Below are 24,407 nucleotides of genomic sequence, written 5' to 3' on the forward strand. Positions count from 1 at the left end.
AATGTTTTGTCAATAGCTTCATTTGTGTTGTTTATGTTGCCTTGGAGATTGCGCGACAACAATAAAATGGAATTAACTCGTGAACATTTTCGTGCGATGATTTTTTACGATTTTCGACGTGGCAGGATTATCAAGACAAGAGTGCATCGATCAACTTACTTCCACATTTGGCGATGAAGCCCCATCCTTTGCCACTGTGAAACCCTTCTATAACGAATTTAATCGTGGCCGCCATTCGCTCACCGACGAGATTCGCGAAGGTCGTCCAAAATCAGTTGTTGTTCAAGAAAACATTGATGCTGTGCAAAACCTAATACTGCAAGATCGTCATGTGACATACTGTGAGATTGAGGCAACCATAGGCATTAGTTCCACCAGCATACATAAAATATTACATGATCATTTAGCTGTGAGAAAGGTATGTTCTCGTTGGATCCCACACAATTTGACAAAAACTCAAAAAGACGCTCGCGTCAATTGGTGCAAACAAATGCTCAATAAATACAATCGTGGTGCTTCAAAAGACGTATATAAGATTGTAACAGGTGACGAATCATGGATATATGCATATGAGCAGGAACGTAAACAGCAGTCGACTGTATGGGTGTTTCAAGATGAACCCAATCCAACAAAAGTTGTTCGCGCTCGAAGCAAATCGAAACAAATGGTCGCCTGTTTTTTTCTGGAAAACTGGTCATGTGGCAACTGTGCCTTTAGAGGAACGTAGAACGGTCAACTCTGAATGGTACACAACAATTTGTTTGCCAGAGGTCTTTGGTCAAATACGGAAAACAAACAAACGCCGTCGGATCATTCTTCATCAAGACAATGCCAGCTGTCACACATCTCGTCTAACAACCGACTTTATGAACTGTCAAAAAATCGAATTGATGGGTCATCCGCCGTACAGTCCTGATTTGGCACCCAATGACTTCTTCTTGTTCCCGAATGTCAAGAATAAATTGCGTGGACAACGATTTTCGTCGGCGGAAAACGCCGTTGATGCGTTCAAAAACCATATTATGGAGGTGTCTCAAGAAGATTGAAAAAACTGCTTTGACAAATGGTTCGAACGAATGCAAAAGTGTATTGACCATAAAGGAGAATACTTCGAAAAACAATAAAGCAGTTTTCAATGCCAAATTCCTGTTCTTTCATTTTTAGGCTCAAAATATAAATAGTGACCCTCGTAGAAAGCTGGTAACTGTCTTCTTTATACACCATATTTGAGCCGTTGAAATGAGAAATGGCAGAAACACAATTATCAACCACGTAGTACGCCTTTGGACTGGTTTTCGGAAGCTAACGAGGCTCAGGCGTCTGGACTCTGTGAGACTCGTGTTGTGTCCTGTCCATATGAGTTTGTGACACTGAAAAGTGGCAGAAAACAGAAGTAAAATAAACCAAATGAATCAATCAGGCCCCTTGTGTTCTGGTAAAGCATGGAAGCACTTGGAAATTTCCATCTATTATACGGTTTTCTCTTTCTGTAAAAATAAACGTGCTTCAGTTCTCATAATTATGGTTTCCATTCAGATAAAAATGGAATCAACATAATGTGTGTATGAATTCAATTAACTCTGTTGCTACCTGTGCCGTGTATAGCTTGTCTGATGTATTGTAGCCTTCTAGCGTCAGTATATATATATTTAAAATTGTGAATATGTATTTCCTTTTACATCATCTGATTGCATTATATTTCACTCATTTGGATAATGACATCTATCTCCATGACAACCCTTGATAATATAACCTTTGACATGCTTGTTGCGTTCAGCGAATCCATGTGTACCGCAACAAAATTTTCCCATTTGTTTCCAATTTTTGAAGAAACTCTCTATTAGTGCACAGCAAATTACTCTATTGCTCTCGTCATTTTGATGGATTGTGTACAAGGGTCATATTTTATGTGTTGAGAATACACACCAACACACACCGTGGTTTGCGAGATTTAAAATCGGGGAGTCTGAAAAGGCACCATGCTTTGGGATCCTTGTATTTTGGGATCGACCAATCTGTGAACACACACATGGGATAAAGGTCGTCGATACTAACAAATTTTAATAGCAACGTTTTACACGTTACAATTGGTCGGTCTTCAAATGGCACGCGACTCCTACCCAAACAGCTTACTGAGATTTTTTTAGTATAATTTATAGTAGATGAAACACACACACACAGGATAGCAAATGAAAGAAAGAAAGGTATACAAATAATGAGGCACAAAATAAACAGCGACAGAAAAAACACAGGAAAAAGGATAGAAAGCAGACGAAATTTAGAGAGGGGACAAAACAGGAAAATTGAACGATTAAGAAGCAGAGGAAGCAAGAAATATATAAGGAAATGGAAGGAAAAAATGAGAAATGAAAACAGAGGAGAAAAGAAAGAGATAAGGAAACAAAGGAAGGAAGAAATAGATAAGGATATAAGATTAAAGAAGGAGATATGGAAACAGAGAGAGAAAGAAAGAGATAAGGAAACAAAGGAAGGACGAATAGATAAAACAAAGGGAGAAGAAAGATAAGAAAACAAAAAGGAAGAATGAAAAATAATAAAACAAAGGAAGAACACGGAAAGTAGAAAACAGGGGAAGATAGAAAAAGATAAGAAAACAAAAATATGAAAGAAAGAAAGAGATAAGAAAACACACAAAGGAAGATATGAAAACAAAAACAAAGGAAGAATTAAAAATAAGAAAACAGGGGAAGAAAGAGATAAGAAAACAAACATATGAGAGAAAGGAGATAAGAAAAGAAACAAAGGAAGAATGAACGATAAGAAAAACAAACAAAGGAAGCAAGAAAGATAAGAAAACAAACAAGGGAAGAATGAAAAATAAGAAAACAAATGAAGAAAGAGAGATATAAGAAAACAGAGGAAGAAGGAAAGAGCTAGGGAAACAGTAAAAGAAAAATAAACGAATGAAGAGACAAAAAGAAAAAAAGAGTGAGAGAAAGATAGAAAGAAAAGAAGCATGTAGTCAGATTTTCATTTGTTTGTTTTTTTTACAAGAATGCTGAAATAGTCCTTCCGCCTTCAAGTACTTTAAACTCCAATATTATATGTACAGCATGTTATTAACTGTAGTATGTTAAGTTGCCCATTCCTGCAAATTCGAAGAAAAAACTACATTTTTATTAACTTTTCACTGTAATAAGAAAATGAATGTCAGAGAACGTCTACTTTAAAATAGATATCACAAGCTTTCCAATGAGGTATACTTCATTTCCACCCAGGGTTTACCTAATAGCTACTTTTGTATGTATTACTTGTTTCCTAAGAAATGAATAACTAATAAAACGAAACTAAATGAACCACGCTCTTCTTCTCGGCATTGAAATGCACTCAAGAAAAATAATACGTAGCAGTTGACCAGAGCAAATACTTCCATGATTCAATGAAACGCTTCAACGAACAGGCACTTGTATGGTTCGTTAAGGTTATGAATACACACATTGCTATATTTCCACAATCAGCGTAGAGCACACTCTATATTTCTTTTTGGAAACTACCAGCTTATGGTATTTCCATAATAGGGGAAAGCAGTGTATGCAAGAGAGACGCATTGCAGATACAGACGAGCTGCTTTAACATCCCTCCTTTGATCTCTATTTTTTTCTTCTGCTAGTAGATGGCAGCACCGAAGCTTCTCATCGTGACGTACTTGAAGCGTTGAAGGGTACAACTGCTCTGCAGCAACTTCAGTGCGGAAACAAGAACTTTGGAGAGAGGGAAGCGGAAGGATGGCAGAGTGAGCTTCAAACAAAGAAACGCTCAATTGAAACTTTGTATCGCTCATGCGAGCCCTAAATAGACTTACTGTCTTTCTCTTCCAAGTGTTGCCAACTCAGAATCATTCATCAGGTTGCGAAATTTAAGGTTGGTTGGGGGAGGAAGATCTTAAGTTACACACACACAAATACAAATATATATGAATTATTATATTATATATGTAATATATTAATATAAATATATATTATTAAATTTATACATACTAAGGAATGAATTTGTTGCTTGTCGATTTATCCGTTTCAGAAAAACAAAGTATTATTTCTTTGTGTCAAGTACTTCGATGCACGTGCTTCTTTAGTCAAGTGTTGCAAACCAAGTTTGAAAAATGTTACCATATTTAGTAAATCGGTATACTTGACAGTGGGACGAACATCAGCAAGCTCAGGCACCTAGTAATGTCTTGCGTGGGAATGAGACAAGGGAGATTGCGTTAATTCTTACCTGCCAATAAGCAATAGCTAGACTGGATAGTTTAATAAAACTCTTCGCTAACGTAGTACTAACTTTGTTATATTGTGATCCGCGGTTTCAATTCTGGGTTGTGAAACATTGTACAGTCAGCGGCAATAAATATGGAACATCTAGATCCTTGAATACTCGCTTCTTCCCAAAGCGTTTTGTGTGTTGCCTAACTCCACGGCGATTAGTGAATTTCAATAGCAAGTTTTCAATGGCAACATCGTAGAATTAGGTAGCATACGTAACGCTTTGCAGGGAAACGAATATTTCAGGATCTATGTATTTCATTTTATTGCCGCCTACTGTACATTGGTATGGATTCCACGTTAAGCTGTCGGTCAAGGTTGACCTTACTGAGCAAAACATACACTTTAATAAAATCATTAACAATATCTGACCATAACATGAATATGCACTATAAGAATCTTTTCGAGCAGGCCTCATCTCCAGGACAGCGTTAGTATTATCAGAACAACGGTGATATAGCACGCAGTATTAGTTTTAAACGAAATACATCGCCGCACGAACACTCATTTCCTCTCATTGGTTCTATTCTTGCCGGTTGCTGAACTGATGTCTAAATTGGAAAGTTTCCTTCCGGGAACTTTTGGATAGGACCTTTAAATTTAAATTCTATATTCTTGTCGTTTAATGCTTAAGCATACATACTCTTTGCCAGATAATTCCTATATTCTTAAGATTATAAGCAAAGATAGAGTGCCATTTGAAGGTCTATGAAAACAAGTGGTTGCCATAGCAACCACGTTCAATCCTCTCTCTCGAGGGAGAAAAACTATTTCTGGCTCTTGTCTTCTCAATTCCATGTTTTTTTGTCCCTTTTTGCGTCGTCCACAACACAGCTTATTTCGATGACATTTTTTACTGCTGCTTAAATTGGTTTCGTCGTGTCCCACCATGCGTAGACCCACAGGGGACCTGCGAGCTCCCCAGTCCCCTGAAAGTCTTTCGCTGATTGGTTGCCTCCCACCCTCCAAATCCTTTCTCAGGCTTCGATGAGCGTTCCCAACCACCTGTGGAATCGGTATGAGCAGGAACTCCTTTCATGACGTACCTTGTTTTTATAATAAACACAACAAACTGACGTACGTGATGTTCAGTTAGCAGAAAAATCAAATTTCAGTGTTGGCATTCATAAAAAAATGTCGGTGGAAAGCAATAAATTTGTGAAAAAAAATTCGTGATTGTGTTGTAGTGAGACAGTAAAAATTACAAAATAATTATGTTGCAATGATTGTCAATAGTGCCTTGGGTGCTATTCACGATCAGAAAGCGACTGGGTTACATTTATAGTTGCTCAAAAAGTAACTGAGTTACATTTACAGTTGCTCAAAAAGTAACTGGGTTACATTTACAGTTGCTCAAGAAGTAACTGGGTTACACTTACAGTTGCTCAAAAGTAACTGTTACTTTTACAGTTGCTCAAAAGTAACTGTTAATTTTACAGTTGCTCAAAAGTAACTGTTAATTTTACAGTTGCTCAAAAGTAACTGTTAATTTTACAGTTGCTCAAAAGTAACTGTTACTTTTACAGTTGCTCAAAAGTAACTGGGTTACATTTATAGTTGCTCAAGAAGTAACTGGGTTAAATTTACAGTTGCTCAAAAGGTGACTGGCATACATTTACAGTTGCTCAAGAAGTAACTGATTTAATTTTGCAGTTGCTCAAGAAGTAACTGAGTTACATTTATAGTTGCTCAAGAAGTAACTGAGTTACATTTATAGTTGCTCAAGAAGTAACTGGGTTACATTTACAGTTGCTCAAGAAGTAACTGGGTTACACTTACAGTTGCTCAAAAAGTAACTGGGTTACATTTACAGTTGCTCAAAAAGTAACTGATTTAATTTTGCAGTTGCTCAAAAAGTAACTGAGTTACATTTATAGTTGCTCAAGAAGTAACTGGGTTACATTTACAGTTGCTCAAGAAGTAACTGGGTTACACTTACAGTTGCTCAATAAGTAACTGGGTTACATTTACAGTTGCTCAAAAAGTAACTGATTTAATTTTGAAGTTGCTCAAAAAGTAACTGAGTTACATTTACAGTTGCTCAAAATGTAACTGATTTAATTTTGCAGTTGCTCAAAAAGTAACTGAGTTAAATTTATAGTTGCTCAAGAAGTAACTGGGTTATATTTACAGTTACTCAAAAGGTGACTGAGATACATTTACAGTTGCTCAAAAAGTAACTGATTTAATTTTGCAGTTGCTCAAAAAGTAACTGATTTACATTTATAGTTGCTCAAGAAGTAACTGAGTTACATTTACAGTTGCTCAAAAGTGACTGGGATATATTTACAGTTGCTCAAAAGGTGAATGGGTTACATTTACACTTGCTCAAGAAGTAACTGGGTTACATTTACACTTGCTCAAGAAGTAACTGGGTTACATTTAAAGTTGCTCAAAAAGTAACTGGGTTACATTTATAGTTGCTCAAGAAGTAACTGGGTTGACATTTACAGTTGCTAAAAAGGAACTGAGTTACATTTAGAGTTTGCTTAAGAAGTAACTGATCTACATTTACAGCTGCTTTAAAATTCAATGTGTTACAGTAATTCGTACTTTCTCCTTCCAGAATCGCAGCGATGGGAAGAAGAGTGTTGCAGCCTGTGGGAAGATGCACCCATTGCCTCTCCTGTGTCTAACGAAGGAGTAGATGATGTCGACGCCCAGTTGCAGCAGAATGCTACGCAGCAACAGCGACTCGCGGCGGGAATGGAGGCAAAGATTGAGTCTGAGGATCAGAAGGCAAGGGTGGGATGAGGTAAGCGGTTGCCAAATTGTACAGTCATGGACACTTCTGGTTTGTAATAATCCTTTGAAAGTCAATGGGGTTTTTACACACCAGAAGCGTCCGTGACTGTACATATGTCCTAAGAAACGTGTTTTCTTGCTCTGATCCATTGATTTTGATAATTTCACGACTTTACTTTTTTTTACGGTTTTCTGCAACTTTTGGCTAATCCCCAAGGTGAATGCGTGATGCTGTGATGAAATTGATAGTGCTCAGAAAGAACACCCATTCCTTGATAAATTATTAACAATATTCCAGGGGTCCCGGGTATGAATCCCGGCTTGAGCATGTGCTTTCTTTGTGAGTCTTTTTAAATTTCATCGTATCACTCAATCTCATCTTCGCGATTAGTCAAAAGTGGTAGAAATACGAAGTAAAATAAACTATACTCTGTCCCAGCTAACTTTGGAGCAGTAAAACGAAATCAATTGTCTGCGCAAGTAGTGACGCGAGACGGTTCAACCAATGAACACGTGAGAGGGAACGGGGCTACGTGGAGTGGGGGAAAGCGACTGCCTTCCCAGCAGCGTGTACTGCTTCGCTCTGACCACTCGATTTCCTTCGCTTCTGTGACGCAATGCGCGGCCAAGCTCCACAGTTAGCTTGGACAGGGTATAAATCAATCAACCAATCAGTCTTTCGTATATGTACAAGAGTTACATATAAAAAATGGGTTAGTTGGACGAACAGCTAGGGGCTGAACCTGGTCGAAACTAATCGCCGTACAGTTAGGCAACCCACATAGCACCATACAGGAGTCCCATTCTTTTATTGGTGATTTACAGCTGCTGGGAATTAACGGTAAAAATAGCCTGCTTTTTATTTCATTCACAGTGCAAATTCATTTTTAATCCTTTATGATTGTTCTTATATCACTTTTATTTGTCGACAATGAAGTAATATGCTGAATTCTGTTTCCACAATTCGTCGATCCCGTCTCAAAGTGTCGTATGTCAAAAAAAGCGAAATTTCAGATATTTCCCCACAATTTCACCCCATCCGTTTTCGAGATATTCAGTTTTTTAGGATTTGTCAAAGTGTCGGATCTCAGCATTTAGCGAAAACATTATTGTCACAAACTGTCGTATCTTCAGTTACGACTCTTTGTGACGAACATTTTCCAGCACAAACTGAGATACGCCCGCCGAGACAATTTTTCTTGATGGGAACTTAATATATTTGACATTGACCGAATTGTTGGACATATTGTTGCAAGTAAAAGGTTCTAACTTTGTCGGAAACCGAAAAAGAAACTCCTAAAGATTTTACAGTCATGTCATTAACAATGGTACAGGGTGATTCCCTCGCTAGAGGTCCCAAACGTTTGTCTATAAAACTGCCATTTACTTAAAGTTTGTATTGAAAATTTGTATGCATATGCCTTCAACAATGAAAAACAGGATCTGCGCTGAAAATGGTACCCTTCCACTCTTGTACATGTCTCTCCAAATTCTGGAATACTTTTCTTGAAGTGGCGTCGGTAGTGGCTTCAATCTCTTGACGTATAGCTTCTTTCAGGGCTGCGATTGTGCGATAGTTTTGATATTTCTTGCAGATTTTTGGCACGTGGAATATGGGAGATTAGTTTCTTTGGAATGTCTTCGCAATGATTTTGATGGTGATGCCAGCAATCGCTCCTTTATATCCTGTTTTGTATCTTCAGACATTTTCCGGCCTCCTGAATGCTGTGTGACAAGCAGTGATGTGCCGTAGACTATAAGTTTACGTCTACATGCGTTGTCTACACGTAATATACGCGTAGATTACATGGGGTTGTAGTTTACATAGACTACGTAGACAATCTAAAGTGCATTAAAATTAATGTTCAAGGGTTTCATGAGAAGAAAGTGACATTTTCAACTATATTGGTTCCTAACGAACTGAAAAGAATTCTATTTACAACAAAATTTCTCTTCTCTTCTATTATCAACTATGGAAGATACATAGTATGCAAAATAATAACAGATGGCAGTCATGAGGCAACATTAGTCTTTTCCCCATAAAACATTATAATATTTCCTATGTTCGTTTTTTTCCTAGGTGAGAAATTGTTCGAATTTGGAAGAAAGAGTATGAAAAGTTCTCCTCACACATCAGCAACTGATATGCAGTATAATTGTCTTTTAATTCCACGGCGCCCTTTGCTAAGTTATCAGCTTTCGCCATGTTGTTTACATAGATTACGTAATCTATGTGTATAAAATAGTCTACGTGTAGAATGTAGACTATCGTTGTTTACGCGTAGACGCACATCACTGGTGACAAGACTTCCCTTTTGTCTCTAACTTTCTTACCAATTTCTGGCTACAACACTATGAAGGTACACGTCTCACACGAAATTCAGTCTGAAATGCCCTTTGACATACTTTAAATGAACCAGTTTGCCAGGATTTATGAACGAGAAAACACGCTCTTCGATTGTGTACATTGTACATTCGAGCCAACACTATCGAGATGCATTGTCGCCAGTGTTGCCAACAACTTGAACGTAAAAGTCGCTAAAAGTACATAGAAAATCCCCTAGAAAGTCGCTAAATGAAATAAATGTAAATCCTATAGAAAAAGTCGCTAAATTAAATGTACTTCTAAAAAATAGCAAAAAGGTGAAAAAAATTTCCTCGTTACTTTCCTCTTCCTCTGAACACTGCACTTCACACTGATTACCGATGTCAGATACTAAATCAACGAGAAAATGTACTGCAAGAATGTTGTTTATTATTTCTGTGCACTTGGTTCTATGCAGACGAATGCCTGCTGCACTGCAGCTGTCACCAAACCTTTCCATACATAATTCGGACAAGCAATTCACGGTTAGCAAAGAACAGTGTTCGGCAATGAATAAAGCTAAACAGCTTCAGCACTAGAAGTATTTACATTTTCCGTTTTGAACTGTGTTTTCTGCTGTCTTGCAGAACAGAAGTAACCAGATCTGACTTTATGTTTTTGTGTTTTCCGAATGTTTTTTTCAGATCAGTAGCTTTGGCATACAGTTAGTTCTACAGGGTGGGCCAAACGTCTTTTACCACCCCTTGTAAAAATCGTTTTACTGGAAATTGATGAATGACAACCATGTGTGACCACATTAGGCCTAGGGGGAAGTCATAATGTGGGGGTGCCCTTGACGGCGGCCATCTTGAAAGCCGCCATCTTGGATACAAGTCCAGTTTTGTAAATGGGAAGGTAGGCATGCCATACATGATTTTAGGCTAGAATTTGATAAGAAAAACAATGGTGAAGTCGTAATGTTGAAATCTTCATTTTTTAAAAAGTTACAGGCATTCAAATGTTGGAATCACACTTTTACATATGGTGCTCTACGTGAGCGCCCTCCAGCGCCACGCACGTGTGTAGTCGTTCACCCCAATTGTCCATGACCCTGCTAAGTGTGTCAGGTAAAATATCAGCACAGGCTGCAAAGATCCTTTCTTCCAGGTGAGCAACATTCCTGATCTTCTAGGCGTATACCTTGGCCTTTAAATGACCCCACAAATAAAAATCCAATGGAGTCAGATCGGTTGAACGTGCCGGCCACTCAATGGGACCACGACGCCCGATCCACCGTCCAGGAAATTGTTCATGCAGATAATCACGGACGTTTAATCCATAATGGGGAGGTGCACCATCCTGTTGGAAAAATAAGGGAAATGTGCCATCCTCGGACAACACGGACGGCAGGATGAGATCACGCAACATTGCCAAATAATGATCAGCATTAAGGTTACCAGGAATGACGAATGGACCAATTAGTTTGGTACCCCATAGGCCGCACCACACCATAACTTTACCAGCTCCTACCAATTTACAGGGGTCAACCCAGTGAGGATTGGTAGCGGACCAATAGCGACAGTTTTGTTTGTTGACCTCTCCTTGCACATAAAAATTCGCTTCGTCGGAAAACAGGATTTTTGAGGCGAATGTGGGATCTGCTTCAAGTTGGGCAACTGCCCAGTCACAGAATTCCAGGCGTCGATCTGGGTCGTCTTCTGATAAATAATGTTGAAGTTGCAATTTGTACGGATGCCAATTGGTTTTCTTTAGGATGCGTCTGATGGATGTACGGCTGACACCACATGCCGCTGACAGGCGACGAGTATTGCGGTGTGGTGATGTTGCAACAAATGTCAACACTGCTATGGTTGTGCCCTTCGTCTGTTGCAGTAGTGGGTCTTCCAGACCTGGGTTTGTCCGCTACTGAACCAGTATCCATGAATTTCTGGAAGAGGTTGGCAACACTCACATGAGACACAGGATGTCGATCTGGGTGCCGTTCATTAAATTCAGCTGCTACAACCCTTGCACACCTTCCACCCTATGCCCATATTAACTCTTTACTCTCCTCTGTGGTTAGTGGCATGATTTAGGCACCTGCAACAAATAAAAAATGAAGGTGTGATTCCAACATTTGAATGCCTGTAACTTGTTAACAAATGAAGATTTCAACATTGCGACTTCACCATTGTTTTCCTTATCAAATTCTAGCCTAAAATCATGTATCGCATGCCTACCTTCCCATATACAAAACTGGACTTGTATCCAAGATGGCGGCTTTCAAGATGGCCGCCGTCAAGGGCACCCCCACCTTATGACTTCCCCCTAGGCCTAATGTGGTCACACATGGTTGTCATTCATCAATTTCCACTAAAACGATTTTTACAAGGGGTGGTAAGGGACTTTTGGCCCACCCTGTACTTTGCAGTACTTACAGTACGCTTTCGCCGTGTCACTATCGACAGGGGCCAACCATTTGTACCACTCCTTCCGGTAATGTTGCTTGTATTGCGGTTTTCCCATACTGGACACTGCCCTGTCCTGGCCTGCGCACAAATCCACACACAAACTTTATAATTTACACTAGCACTTCCTTTGTCACCACACACTACACAAAAAACTCCAATCTAAACCCACGCACGACGCGACCGCGAAGTCAAACGTTCTGTTTTATAATAACAATAACACAGCCGCAACGGAGCCAGGAGTGTCGGATAACAATGAGCTGTGAGCAGTGATGTTTAGAAACATCACAAACCTTACTGGAAAAGGGGATACGCTTTGCTTCGGTTTCTCTTTGCGCATCAGAAGCGAATTTCGAGGGTTTTTCCTTATTTAATAACTATGAAACGGTATTTAGACGTACCTACGCATATATTTTGTGAATTCTCCAGATTAGTCGCTAAAGAGCACACAAAGTAGCCAGAAAAGTCGCTCGTCACTCTTTCACGTCTTTTGTCGCCAGCTAGCATTACAAATCCGCCAGATTTAGCGACTTCTCGCTAGAGTTGACAACACTGATTGTCGCGGAACAAAACAAATGAAGGTCACTGGAAGACTCCAAACCTATTGCGAGGGGTTGGATCCTGTTTGGATTGTTTAAGGTATATGCATACAAAATTTCAAGACAAATAAGTAAATGGCAGTTTTATAGACAAAAGTTTGGGGCCTCTAGCGAGGAAATCACCCGATACTTATGTACAGTGTCTCTCAAAAGTTTTAGGACAACGACATTTTAAACTAGGCAACCCAATTTACACAAGCCGTTGGTGGGTTGCGTGCAGAGTTAGGCTCAATTTCAGGGTTGCCACATGCACAATAGATATTTATAAAATACGCGAAAGAAATATAAACAAGTATTATTGTATAAAATTATTAAAAATATCACTATTATATCGCAAATGAAAAAATTCTTTCTGAAAGAAAAAAATAGGTTTTCTAGTATTTCATCGCTGATGAGTCTACAGTAAGGAAAAGAGGTGAGAGGAAACGAAAGGTTACAAAAGAGAGGAGAAAAAGAAAGCGAAAGGAGAAGAGGAAAAGTAGAGGAGAGAAGAGAAGAAAGAGAGGATAGACGAGGAGAGGACATGTAGTGAGGAGAATGGAAAGAGATTCGAGGAGAGATGAGGAAAAAGCACAAAGAAGGCAAAAGAGGAGGAAAACGAGAGAAGAGGAGAGGAGGAGACGAGAAGACGGAAGTGGAGAGTAGAGTAAAGGAGAGAAAAAGAGAAGAACGAAAAAAGAGAGAATAGTGCAATGGAGTCGGAAATCTAAGACAGGAAAGGAGATAAGAGGAGTGGAGAAGAGTGGGATGGAGATAAGATGCGAGAAAAGTAGGGAAGGCGATATGAGATAAAACAGAACTGAAAGAGGGGAGAGAAGAAGGAGAAGGAACTGGAGAGAAGAGTTAGTTGCAGAAAATATCGTCTGAGCGTCAAGAATGGATGCATTGGTCAAATTATCGACATGAAACATTCAATAACATTTTGAAATGTACTGGAGAATATATTAGATTGGTGCGAAATGCCTTTTGGCTGAGTTCAGAGCAAATTAAAATCTTCCATGTAAGATCTTTGATTTTACCTGCGATTACACCACTAAAAAAATGAATGTAATTTTTAATATTTATAAGAATTATTCAATTTTTCTCCACTTCTCGGTTCGTTGAAATGGAGATTTTGTAATTCAATATTTCCCCTCTCCCCATCGTTAATTCCAAACGGAATCATTCCGTTTCACACGGCGTGGACAATGAACACAATGGGATATGTCTAAAACTTACGAAAATTTTCTGCCACCGGAAGGGTTTGAACCTACGACCATCAGATTGGCAATCCTAAACGGTAGCCACTACCCTACAAGCTTTAGCTCCTTAAACCAGGTAGAAGAACCACTACACCACGCCTTTACCTTCGAATGAAACAACAATTTTTTTTAAGTATTCTGTCCCTCCAATATTGTAAATGTCGTTTGGTATACGTGTAGTTGAACTTTTACTTTAATTTTGATTTGCTTTCTTGTAGTATAACCGATATCTTTGAGAAATAATTTTCGAAGTGATTAAAAACGAGAATATTTGTAGTTGTGAAAATGCGAGTTATTTCTTCTAACTTATTATTGTGATTAGACATTATTAATGGAAAATATCTAGAGGCTTGAACATTACAGGACGATGTTCTTTTCCTGTGATACTGTAACAGACAAAATGCTTGTTTACTGATGCAAGTCTTGTGTCCAGAACAGTCTTATGAAATGTATTTGCTGTTGCGTAAGATAACACGAAATAATTACACCGTGTGCGAACTACCAAATCTGCGCAACGTTATACGTAACGAGGCGGAAAATTTTATTCATAAAATCACTTCACATTTGACAGTGTTAGTCAAGAGAGACTCGTGGGACACTGTGTTAAGGTGCTGGACTAAATCCTTCTAATTTTTCTTACTAGAAGAACAACAATTTCTAAGGAAGAGCAACAGTGATGATCTTTCTTATTTCTTTTAAATGCTTACACTTTCCTTTAATTGGGTTAAAAATAAATAAGAATATTGCTTGCATTTCTGTCATTGACGTAGACCAGAGAGGGAGACAGACAGACAGACAGATATTACAAAATAGTTCAAATAGTGAGAGCGCCATTAAAAAGTCATGATAATTCTATGTTGCGTACTTAGAATTATTCATACAATAAAGAACATGTCTAATTGTGAGTTAACAAAAAGAAACAATAATAAAGAGACATTTTAGCATCACGATTGCAGTTCGAAAAAGTCGGGACAGGAATTGAAAATAACGTACTGTCCTGACTAAATCGGTGAATCGGACGTCTGGTAGCCTTGCATCAACGATTATAAAACTAAAACCACCCAATATTGCAGCTTGAAGACTTTTGCGCAAGAAACAGATTCTTTTATACAAAAGCAAAATTTAAATTTTTACTCATTTCAAAAATCGACGATGTTTTTTTTCGTATTTATTTATTTATAGGTTCATATTTAAATATTTTAGGGTTCGAGGGGGAAGCATGGGCCACATGGCCCCTCCTCTGGGTACTGACCTTACGTAGAGAGTGGAAGAGAAATTTTGGAGAACCTTTCTATTCAATTTAGTATTTACATTCACCTTATGCTCAGATAGGTTAAACCGTTTATTGACAATGGTGAACTTTTCGTTTAATAGATAATATTTGGTTTTAAACGACGGGAGAACATTGGTCGAATTTCCTTTTTTGCTCTTTTGAGAGAATATATACTTCTACAATAGCAATCGCGTTCGGAAACCGTGAAAAAATGACTTGGTTTTCTAAGGCAGACAAGCTTGGTAGTCTAGCTTGCTCGCGATCAAAGTGACTCACTCACGCTATTCAAGGCCGCTTCTTATCGCAAAACACTGTGCTTCCATGCACAGTGTCTGCACCCAGCACGTTACAAGTGACCAGAGTCGGATTTTAAAGAGAATCTGAAGAATGATAGATTTCATCAGAGGCGGCTAGGTGGGCACTAGCTCAACATGCAATAGTTTAAGTGATAATTCCTAACAAACAAAAAACCGTATTGAATAATTATTGGGATAGTAATACGTGTATCCGCTCCTTTTTAACAATGTAACCTCGAAGACAATCTGTATTCCATTTATTTATATTGGCAACTTGGTCAACCGGAGGTTATTTTATCGCCTTCGATAATCGAATTGTCTGATCGATTATTTTTTGTTTACCCAGGAACATGCCCCATAGGAGATTTCCGAGACCGGGTTACGCTACTCACTCGTAGCTCCCCAATTTTTCACGATGGTGGGTTGCCACCGGTCCCATACACAGGCCGAGAACCTAGAGAGTGAGCATAGGAGGACTCGAATCCATGCTGTCCTGCAGTCGGAGGCCACGGAGGAAGACTTTTCTTATTTTACCTTTGGCTAATCGCGACAATGAGGATGAATAATGAATAGAAAAATAAAGAAGGTCACGCACAAAGTAGAGGACGATCTTCAACCTCTTAAGTGACGAGTTCAAGCCCTAAATATGAGGATTTCAACCTTAGACAACCTCAATTTCAAAATTATAAACAAAATGCCTACTTACACTAAACTTCTCATCAAGGCCAAAATAGTTTGTAACTGTGAAACTACCCCTGAATACAAATTGACATTTTCTTTCCATGTGAGTAAGAATTAAATGTGTGGTATACAGAGATAGATGATACCTTTTTGAGAAACAATTAACTGTATTCTGTCCCAGCATCTCTGGAGCAAAGCCGCGCATAGCGGAAGAGAAGTGGAGAGAGGGGAGAGGGGATCGAGGGAATCGAGTGGACAGAGCGAATCAGTGCACGCTGCTGGGAAGGCTGGTAACTGCAGTGGCTTTCCTCCCTCCACGCAATCCCATTTCTCTCACGTGTTCATCGCTGCTCAGATACTTTTTTTCGTTCACCTGCTCCAGAGATAAGTGGGACAGACTGTAGTTCGCATACATGTAGCAAGTAAAGAAACTTATCCCAGAATGAAAATTCCACAGTTTTAAAACGTTTGTTTAAGCAATGAATAACTGGAAACGGATTCACACATAATTCCCTTGCCAAAATCTAGTGGTCGAAAATTAATTTCAAGACATTTCATATCTATTCACCATATTCCAAGTTATAAGGAACTATTTCGTAGATGTTCATGAAACCGTTATAAAATTACAAATAAAATATATTCACAAGCTTAGATATACTAATACGAAGAAAGAAATTCAGAGTTAAATTTCAAATGCATGGGTATAAAGTAATTCTAGAAGTACAGAGCTATATCTGAGTATTTAACTTCTTTTTTGCAGATAACGTTTACAATATTGAGGCGAAAGAATAATTAGGAACAGTAGCTCCAAGAAATCAAAGGGCGTAGTATATTGGTTAGAGTTCTTGAAAGCATTGCGGTCCCAAGTTCGATCCTCCATACTAGATGTTCCTTAAAAAAGAATCCCTTCTATTAAACAAGAGCATGGTAACATTATTTGTAATAGCAGTATATAGTGGCTACATTGTTCTGCATATGGACTTTATAAAAAAAATAAACAAATAAATGAATTGACACACGTTCAACGGGATATTTTTATATATAAGATCATGGATTATGATACTCTAACGATAATTGTGTACTGCTTCAAAGACATTGACAAATATTAATGAAATAACTATTTATATGTGTGGCAATTCAGGACATGCTAATTTTACCCCCTTTTCCCACTTGAGTTCAATGCAAGGATGTGTAAAAATTTAAATTTTGCTTTTGTATAAAAGAATCTGTTTCTTGCGCAAAAGTCTTCAAGCTGCAATATTGGGTGGTTTTAGTTTTATAATCATTGATGCAAGGCTACCAGACGTCCGATTCACCGATTTAGTCAGGACAGTACGTTATTTTCAATTCCTGTCCCGACTTTTTCGAACTGCAATCGTGATGCTAAAATGTCTCTTTATTATTGTTTTTTTTTGTTAACTCACAATTAGACATGTTCTTTATTGTATGAATAATTCTAAGTACGCAACATAGAATTATCATGACTTTTTAATGGCGCTCTCACTATTTGAACTATTTTGTAATATCTGTCTGTCTGTCTGTCTCCCTCTCTGGTCTACGTCAATGACAGAAATGCAAGCAATATTCTTATTTATTTTTAACCCAATTAAAGGAAAGTGTAAGCATTTAAAAGAAATAAGAAAGATCATCACTGTTGCTCTTCCTTAGAAATTGTTGTTCTTCTAGTAAGAAAAATTAGAAGGATTTAGTCCAGCACCTTAACACAGTGTCCCACGAGTCTCTCTTGACTAACACTGTCAAATGTGAAGTGATTTTATGAATAAAATTTTCCGCCTGGTTACGTATAACGTTGCGCAGATTTGGTAGTTCGCACACGGTGTAATTATTTCGTGTTATCTTACGCAACAGCAAATACATTTCATAAGACTGTTCTGGACACAAGACTTGCATCAGTAAACAAGCATTTTGTCTGTTACAGTATCACAGGAAAAGAACATCGTCCTGTAATGTTCAAGCCTCTAGATATTTTCCATTAATAATGTCTAATCACAATAATAAGTTAGAAGAAATAACTCGCATTTTCACAACTACAAATATTCTCGTTTTTAATCACTTCGAAAATTATTTCTCGAAGATATCGGTTATACTACAAGAAAGCAAATCAAAATTAAAGTAAAAGTTCAACTACACGTATACCAAACGACATTTACAATATTGGAGGGACAGAATACTTAAAAAAAATTGTTGTTTCATTCGAAGGTAAAGGCGTGGTGTAGTGGTTCTTCTACCTGGTTTAAGGAGCTAAAGCTTGTAGGGTAGCGGCTACCGTTTAGGATTGCCAATCTGATGGTCGTAGGTTCAAACCCTTCCGGTGGCAGAAAATTTTCGTAAGTTTTAGACATATCCCATTGTGTTCATTGTCCACGCCGTGTGAAACGGAATGATTCCGTTTGGAATTAACGATGGGGAGAGGGGAAATATTGAATTACAAAATCTCCATTTCAACGAACCGAGAAGTGGAGAAAAATTGAATAATTCTTATAAATATTAAAAATTACATTCATTTTTTTAGTGGTGTAATCGCAGGTAAAATCAAAGATCTTACATGGAAGATTTTAATTTGCTCTGAACTCAGCCAAAAGGCATTTCGCACCAATCTAATATATTCTCCAGTACATTTCAAAATGTTATTGAATGTTTCATGTCGATAATTTGACCAATGCATCCATTCTTGACGCTCAGACGATATTTTCTGCAACTAACTCTTCTCTCCAGTTCCTTCTCCATCTTCTCTCCCCTCTTTCAGTTCTGTTTTATCTCATATCGCCTTCCCTACTTTTCTCGCATCTTATCTCCATCCCACTCTTCTCCACTCCTCTTATCTCCTTTCCTGTCTTAGATTTCCGACTCCACTGCACTATTCTCTCTTTTTTCGTTCTTCTCTTTTTCTCTCCTTTACTCTACTCTCCACTTCCGTCTTCTCGTCTCCCCCTCTCCTCTTCTCTCGTTTTCCTCCTCTTTTCCCTTCTTTGTGCTTTTTCCTCATCTTTCCTCGAATCTTTTTCCATTCTCCTCACTACATCTCCTCTCCTCGTCTATCCTCTCTTTCTTCTCTTCTCTCCTCTACTTTTCCTCTTCTCCTTTCGCTTTCTTTTTCTCCTCTCTTTTGTAACCTTTCGTTTCCTCTCACCTTTTTTCCTTACTGTAGACTCATCAGCGATGAAATACTAGAAAACCTATTTTTTTCTTTCAGAAAGAATTTTTTCATTTGCGATACAATAGTGATATTTTTAATAATTTTATACAATAATACTTGTTTATATTTCTTTCGCGTATTTTATAAATATCTATTGTGCATGTGGCAACCCTGAAATTGAGCCTAACTCTACACGCAACCCACCAACGGCTTGTGTAAATTGGGTTGCCTAGTTTAAAATGTCGTTGTCCTTAAACTTTTGAGAGACACTGTACATTGTTTGTAGTCTATTTACGACACATATTTCTATACTTGCTTAGCTCTTGTTAGCTCTTGTAATTTGTTACTACGAAAAGAAGCAAAATTGATATTTGAGTTGAGTGTCAAGAATGTTGTGTTCTCTAAGCACCCGGCAGTGATGTTCCTTTGTCGCAGATACAACATAAAACGAAGAAACCCGCCTTTGAGAATTTCGACCTAAATTCATATGGCGATTTCTGTGCTTCTTACATAGAGATGCCATGTGAGGTCATAGGCGGAGTTCTGGAGGGGCCACCAGGGGGGGCCTGGCCCCCAACTGGAAAAAGACTAAAAAATAACACATGATTAAGTTCAGTTACTACATTTTTGTTATGAAGCCATACCGCAAATCTTGACGTTTTGCATGTTGCGATGTGCGGTAATTGCGCCGCAATAGCGGGCCTTAGACGATTTGATTGATGTGTACAGTTTGAAGAAAGAAAAACGTAAAATGACTTTGTATTGAGTCAACAGTTGCTGCTGAGGCATCAAAACAACTTTTCAATTTAATTTTTCTAAAATTTCTGAAGCTTACTATTGTACCGTAACTTTTTTAAAGTAATACGAGTATTGTATCAATAAAAAATTGAAGACTAAAATTGGTAAACGCTATAAGTGCCGTTTTCCACGTTAAACTGTGAAATGTGCCATGCTTTATAATGTGGTAAACGTGAAAAGTGGCTGCTAGCCCTCTAAGTAGTTCAAAGGGCGTGTAAATAGCCACTAGTGTGAACGTTCGTACGGGCTGATGTGCTGAACGATGCGATTTCCCAACCCTTTCGCTTTTGGCACTTACAACGTTTACCACTTTTAGTTCTAAATTAATGAAATGCAAAATGCAATAATCGTACTGTTTTGCTTCTTTTAAAACTGACAACCAATGTACTAATTAATATTTGTTTACTTAAGCGAGGAAAATTAAGATTTTCAAATCTAAAAGACCTAGAACTCAGTGTTTTTAAGTTGTTGTTTTTTAATTTCCGGGGGAAGGTCTCCAGACCCCTTATAAGCTAGGGGATATTCAACAACCCTCAGGTACATCATATGCTTCTCCCAGAGTCTGCCCCCCAAAGCAAAAGCTCAAACTCCGCCCATGTGTGAGGTCCTTCATGTAAGAAGAAAATCTTTAGAGCATGTACCAAGTGTATGCTTGGTTTGGTTTGAGTTGGTGTTTTAAGTCCACTTTATGCACAGTAAGGCTAATCGGGACTGGACCTACAGTTTAAAGTGGAATCCGAACCACTTGTGCCTCCACCGGGTATCGAACCCGGGACCCCTTGATTACAAGGCAATGACGCTACCACTGCGCCATGGAGGAGGCCCTCCCAAGTGTATGCATTTAGCGTGCTGGGATCATTTCTTACAATATAAGGTGTAAAAATTATCATAAACCAATTAAGTTGTTTAAGAAAACAACCACTCCTTTTGGAGATCAGCTAACGAATCCTGAATATTTTTAAGTTAAGAGTCAGAACAAGATTGGTCAGCACAATTCTCAAATATAAAGATGCTGATAGGGTAAGAAGTCAAGATTGGAATCTTAGAACGAATCCTCAGCACCATCTGAGATCACGATATAATGAACTTGAGTGTATAAAGTTGGAAAAATGTGTCTGCTAAAAACTGATGAAGAACAGCAAATATTTTATACAGTAAAACCTGTCTATCCCAAAACATGATGGTTGCGAGCAAAATTTTCCGTCTTAACAGTTTTCCTTCTTATACAGGGTTGACTTTAAATACAGTATAGAGCGCTGCAGGAAATAATTGGAAGACAGATTTACTTTTCGCATTACTTATAATGCAGAGTACTAATGCATGTACGTACATGAATAAAAATGCGATTCAGTCGCAATATGCAGAGATTACAATTATGTAACTACACAACATGTTGGTACACTTTTTACAGTATTGTAAGAACGTATAGTACGTACTTATGTATCTTTTCGAACCCGGGACCCCTGGCGTCGTAGCGCGATGTGCATAGAGAGAAAGAGAAAGATGAAATAAGAGAGGTGAATATAGATTGAGATAAAAGTGAAGAAAACAGAAAGAAACAAAGAGAGTTAACAAGAAAAATAGAAGGATGACGAAAGAACAGAGGAGAAATAGACAAAGAAAGGTGGAGAAAGAGGGTAAGAGATGAAAGAAAGAAACGGAATCGTAACAGCTATGAGTATTGTAGCGCATCGACAATGTTACCGATAAGCGAGTGGCAACAGAGGCGTGTTCCACTTACACTATTGCATTGTTTTCTTGCGAGCGAAAAGAATAAAGGAAGAAATTTCCGTCTTACTGAGAATAAAAACATCTCGTTGGTCTTTAAATGATGTTCAGTTTCCCGCGTTAAGGACGTTTCCGCCTTAAGCAGGTCATTTTCAGGTATAAAATCGGTCCGTTCTGGGGACTTTTTTTTTTCGTATTTACAGGTTTCCTTCTTATAGAGGATCCGGGATATGCAGTTTTTACTGTATAATGAAAACTCGGATCTTAAGTTCAAAAGAGAATTTATTGCTAGGTTTGTTTCTGTTCAAGACACAAAATTGAACACAATCAAAGAAGTAGCTCGTTGTTAGAAAACTATCAATATTTTCTTCCTTCCTCTACTAATGGAAAATTGGTTGTATGGAATACTACTTTCCTAATTACTTTCAAAATATCAATCAGAGTTGTTAGAACTAGACTTTAAAATATGAAGGAATCCAGCGTTTTGGAAATAGAGGAGAGCTTTCAAAACACAGATGAGATTACAAAAAATGACTTGTTTATTTAAAGAGATTTCTACAAGTCGTATCTCATTATGGCAGTAGCAAATCTTCGAATAACATTGGAATCCAGATTTTACTGTGATTAAAATGTATGACAGTTATCTCCAAGAGTCTCCCAGGTCACAAGGCACAAATTTCACAACACGAATTTTGTTTTCAGCACACTTTGTGCAAAGAGAGGCTACAGTTGTAAATGAGATACGAATCGCTGTGCAATATTCCTTCACCGGTGTAGTTTCACAAAACACGACAAATAATTTAACAATGTGAATTTGACTTTATATCACCCCAAAAATTACTGTGCACTCTCTGCTGATCCTTTCAAGATTGAAAATTATGACTAAATCTGACCTACATGGAAAATTGACAGATCGTCACAATGCAATTTAAAAAAGAGGATATGAGAGTTCTTTCCTTGTCAAGTACCAATGTAAGATGTGTTGAATGTGATTTACAACAAGTTATTTACGTGTCTAAATGCCAAGAAACTGCACTATGTTACAAACGACAATTTGCTGACTACATTTTCACGGTATACAAGTACTAAAGGCTGTAATTGCTGCTAATGTTATGAAGGTATCATCACATCGTCAAAGCTTGACAGAAATGCTTATAAATCAATCACTGTGTTTCGCTGTCACTAGGATGTATATTTCCCCCTTCTCACCTAAATTGGATAAAAGTAGAGAAATGAATGTGTTGAAGCGCAGTATCAAAGTTCTATTATAGTTGAATACTGTGTTTCAATCAAAAAATTACAATAATTCTCTATATTTTAAGAATTTTGTATAAAAAATTTTCATATTTTCATGAAAAAGCAAGGAAATATAAAGTGATATACCACCACAATGGTACAGCATTACAACAATATTTACAAGTCAGAATGCTAAAACATGATGCAAGAAGTTGCTCAATCAAGTAATGACGCACTTTAAAAAGTGTCGTATCTCAAGCGTTCGGACATATCACACTCGTCGCAAATGGCCGTATCTTTTTATACCACTAGATATAACACAATTTATGAGAATATTGCTTTAATAGAAACTCTAATCTTTAGTAAACACGCATCCGAAATATTAGTTTCATAAGTGAAATATTATTTCGTAGTAATAAGTTTTAAAATGTGTGAAAACCTTTAAAGAGCTCTCCTGAAAAATTGCAAAAAATAAGATACGACACTTTGTGATGAGGTCGACCTATTATTTATAAACCTTGGGTTATGTGTTTAACTTAACATGGACGTCCGCAGGATTTTCTCCGGGGGGGGGGGGATGCACATTTTCCCAATAATAGCGTTGTTCCCTCAAGAAACATTCCTTAAATTTCAATTTTCATATTCATGTAATAATTAGCACATATTATTGTGGCTGAAATGAAATCATATGTGAAGAATATATAATTTTTGGTTGACTTTTATTTTCCAGGGGGGCACGGCCTCTCCTAGCCCCCCTTCCGGACGCATATGCAACTTAATATTTGATATCGCATGTAATTGGAGGCATATACTGGTTCGGATTTCACTTTAAACTGTAGGTCCAGTCCCGATTAGCCTTACTGTGCATAAAGTGGACTGAAAACATCAATTCAACATATCGCACTTTAAACTGTAGTTCCAGTTCTTTGATTCAACTAACATACGAATGACTTGTTAATGTTGTGGTATGTAATACATTTAGCGATTGTATTTGGTAACTTCGCAGGGAAAATCCAGAAATGTATACTCTGTCTCAGCGAACTGTGAAGCATAGCAAACGCAAACAAGTCTTTGCGCAAGTAGTGACGCGAGACGGCTCCACCAATGAACACGTGAGAGGAACGGAATTGCTTGGAATGGGGGAAATCTACTGTCTTCCCAGCAGCGTCTACTGCTTCTCTCTGGCCAATATATTTCCTCTATCTACTCTGATGCTATGCAACGGCTTGCTCCACAGTTAGCTTGGACAGGGTATAATTACTGGTGAAAATAAAGTGTTGTCGGCCATTTTGTCTGCACCGATTAATTCAAAATGGCGGTGATCCACATGTGTAAATAAAAGAAACATTTAAGACGATTTAAGTTGCTTTACAAAACATGAGAAAACGAAAATGTCTTCACGCGCACGAATTGACGGTGAGTGTGATTCACGTTGCTCTGTTGTTTACTCGACATCTGCCTGGCGCTTTCTCTCACACCCCCGCCTCCAATTTTAGCGCTCAAGAAGGAAGGTTCTTTGTGATTTTGCCCCAATCGTGTAGAAAAGCGAAAGTTGAAAATCTCACGCGCTTTACTTCTCCACATCCGCTAACAACCCAAT

At 38.0% G+C, this 24,407-nt stretch overlaps 1 protein-coding gene across 1 annotated transcript in view; it reads left to right on the plus strand.

Annotated features, from left to right (window-relative positions):
* LOC145981588 (adenylate cyclase type 6) overlaps positions 1–24,407 on the plus strand; it is a 464,667-nt gene that overhangs the window by 265,754 nt on the left and 174,506 nt on the right. The window contains exon 3 of the mRNA XM_083114946.1: positions 6,847–7,035. Within this exon, the coding sequence (XP_082971072.1) occupies positions 6,928–7,035 (108 nt within the window). The 5' untranslated portion in view covers positions 6,847–6,927. The remainder of the gene's footprint in view (positions 1–6,846; positions 7,036–24,407) is intronic.

The sequence above is a fragment of the Lepisma saccharinum genome, chromosome 29 (genome assembly GCF_977018435.1).
Source record: "Lepisma saccharinum chromosome 29, izLepSacc3.1, whole genome shotgun sequence".
NCBI lineage: Eukaryota > Metazoa > Arthropoda > Insecta > Zygentoma > Lepismatidae > Lepisma > Lepisma saccharinum.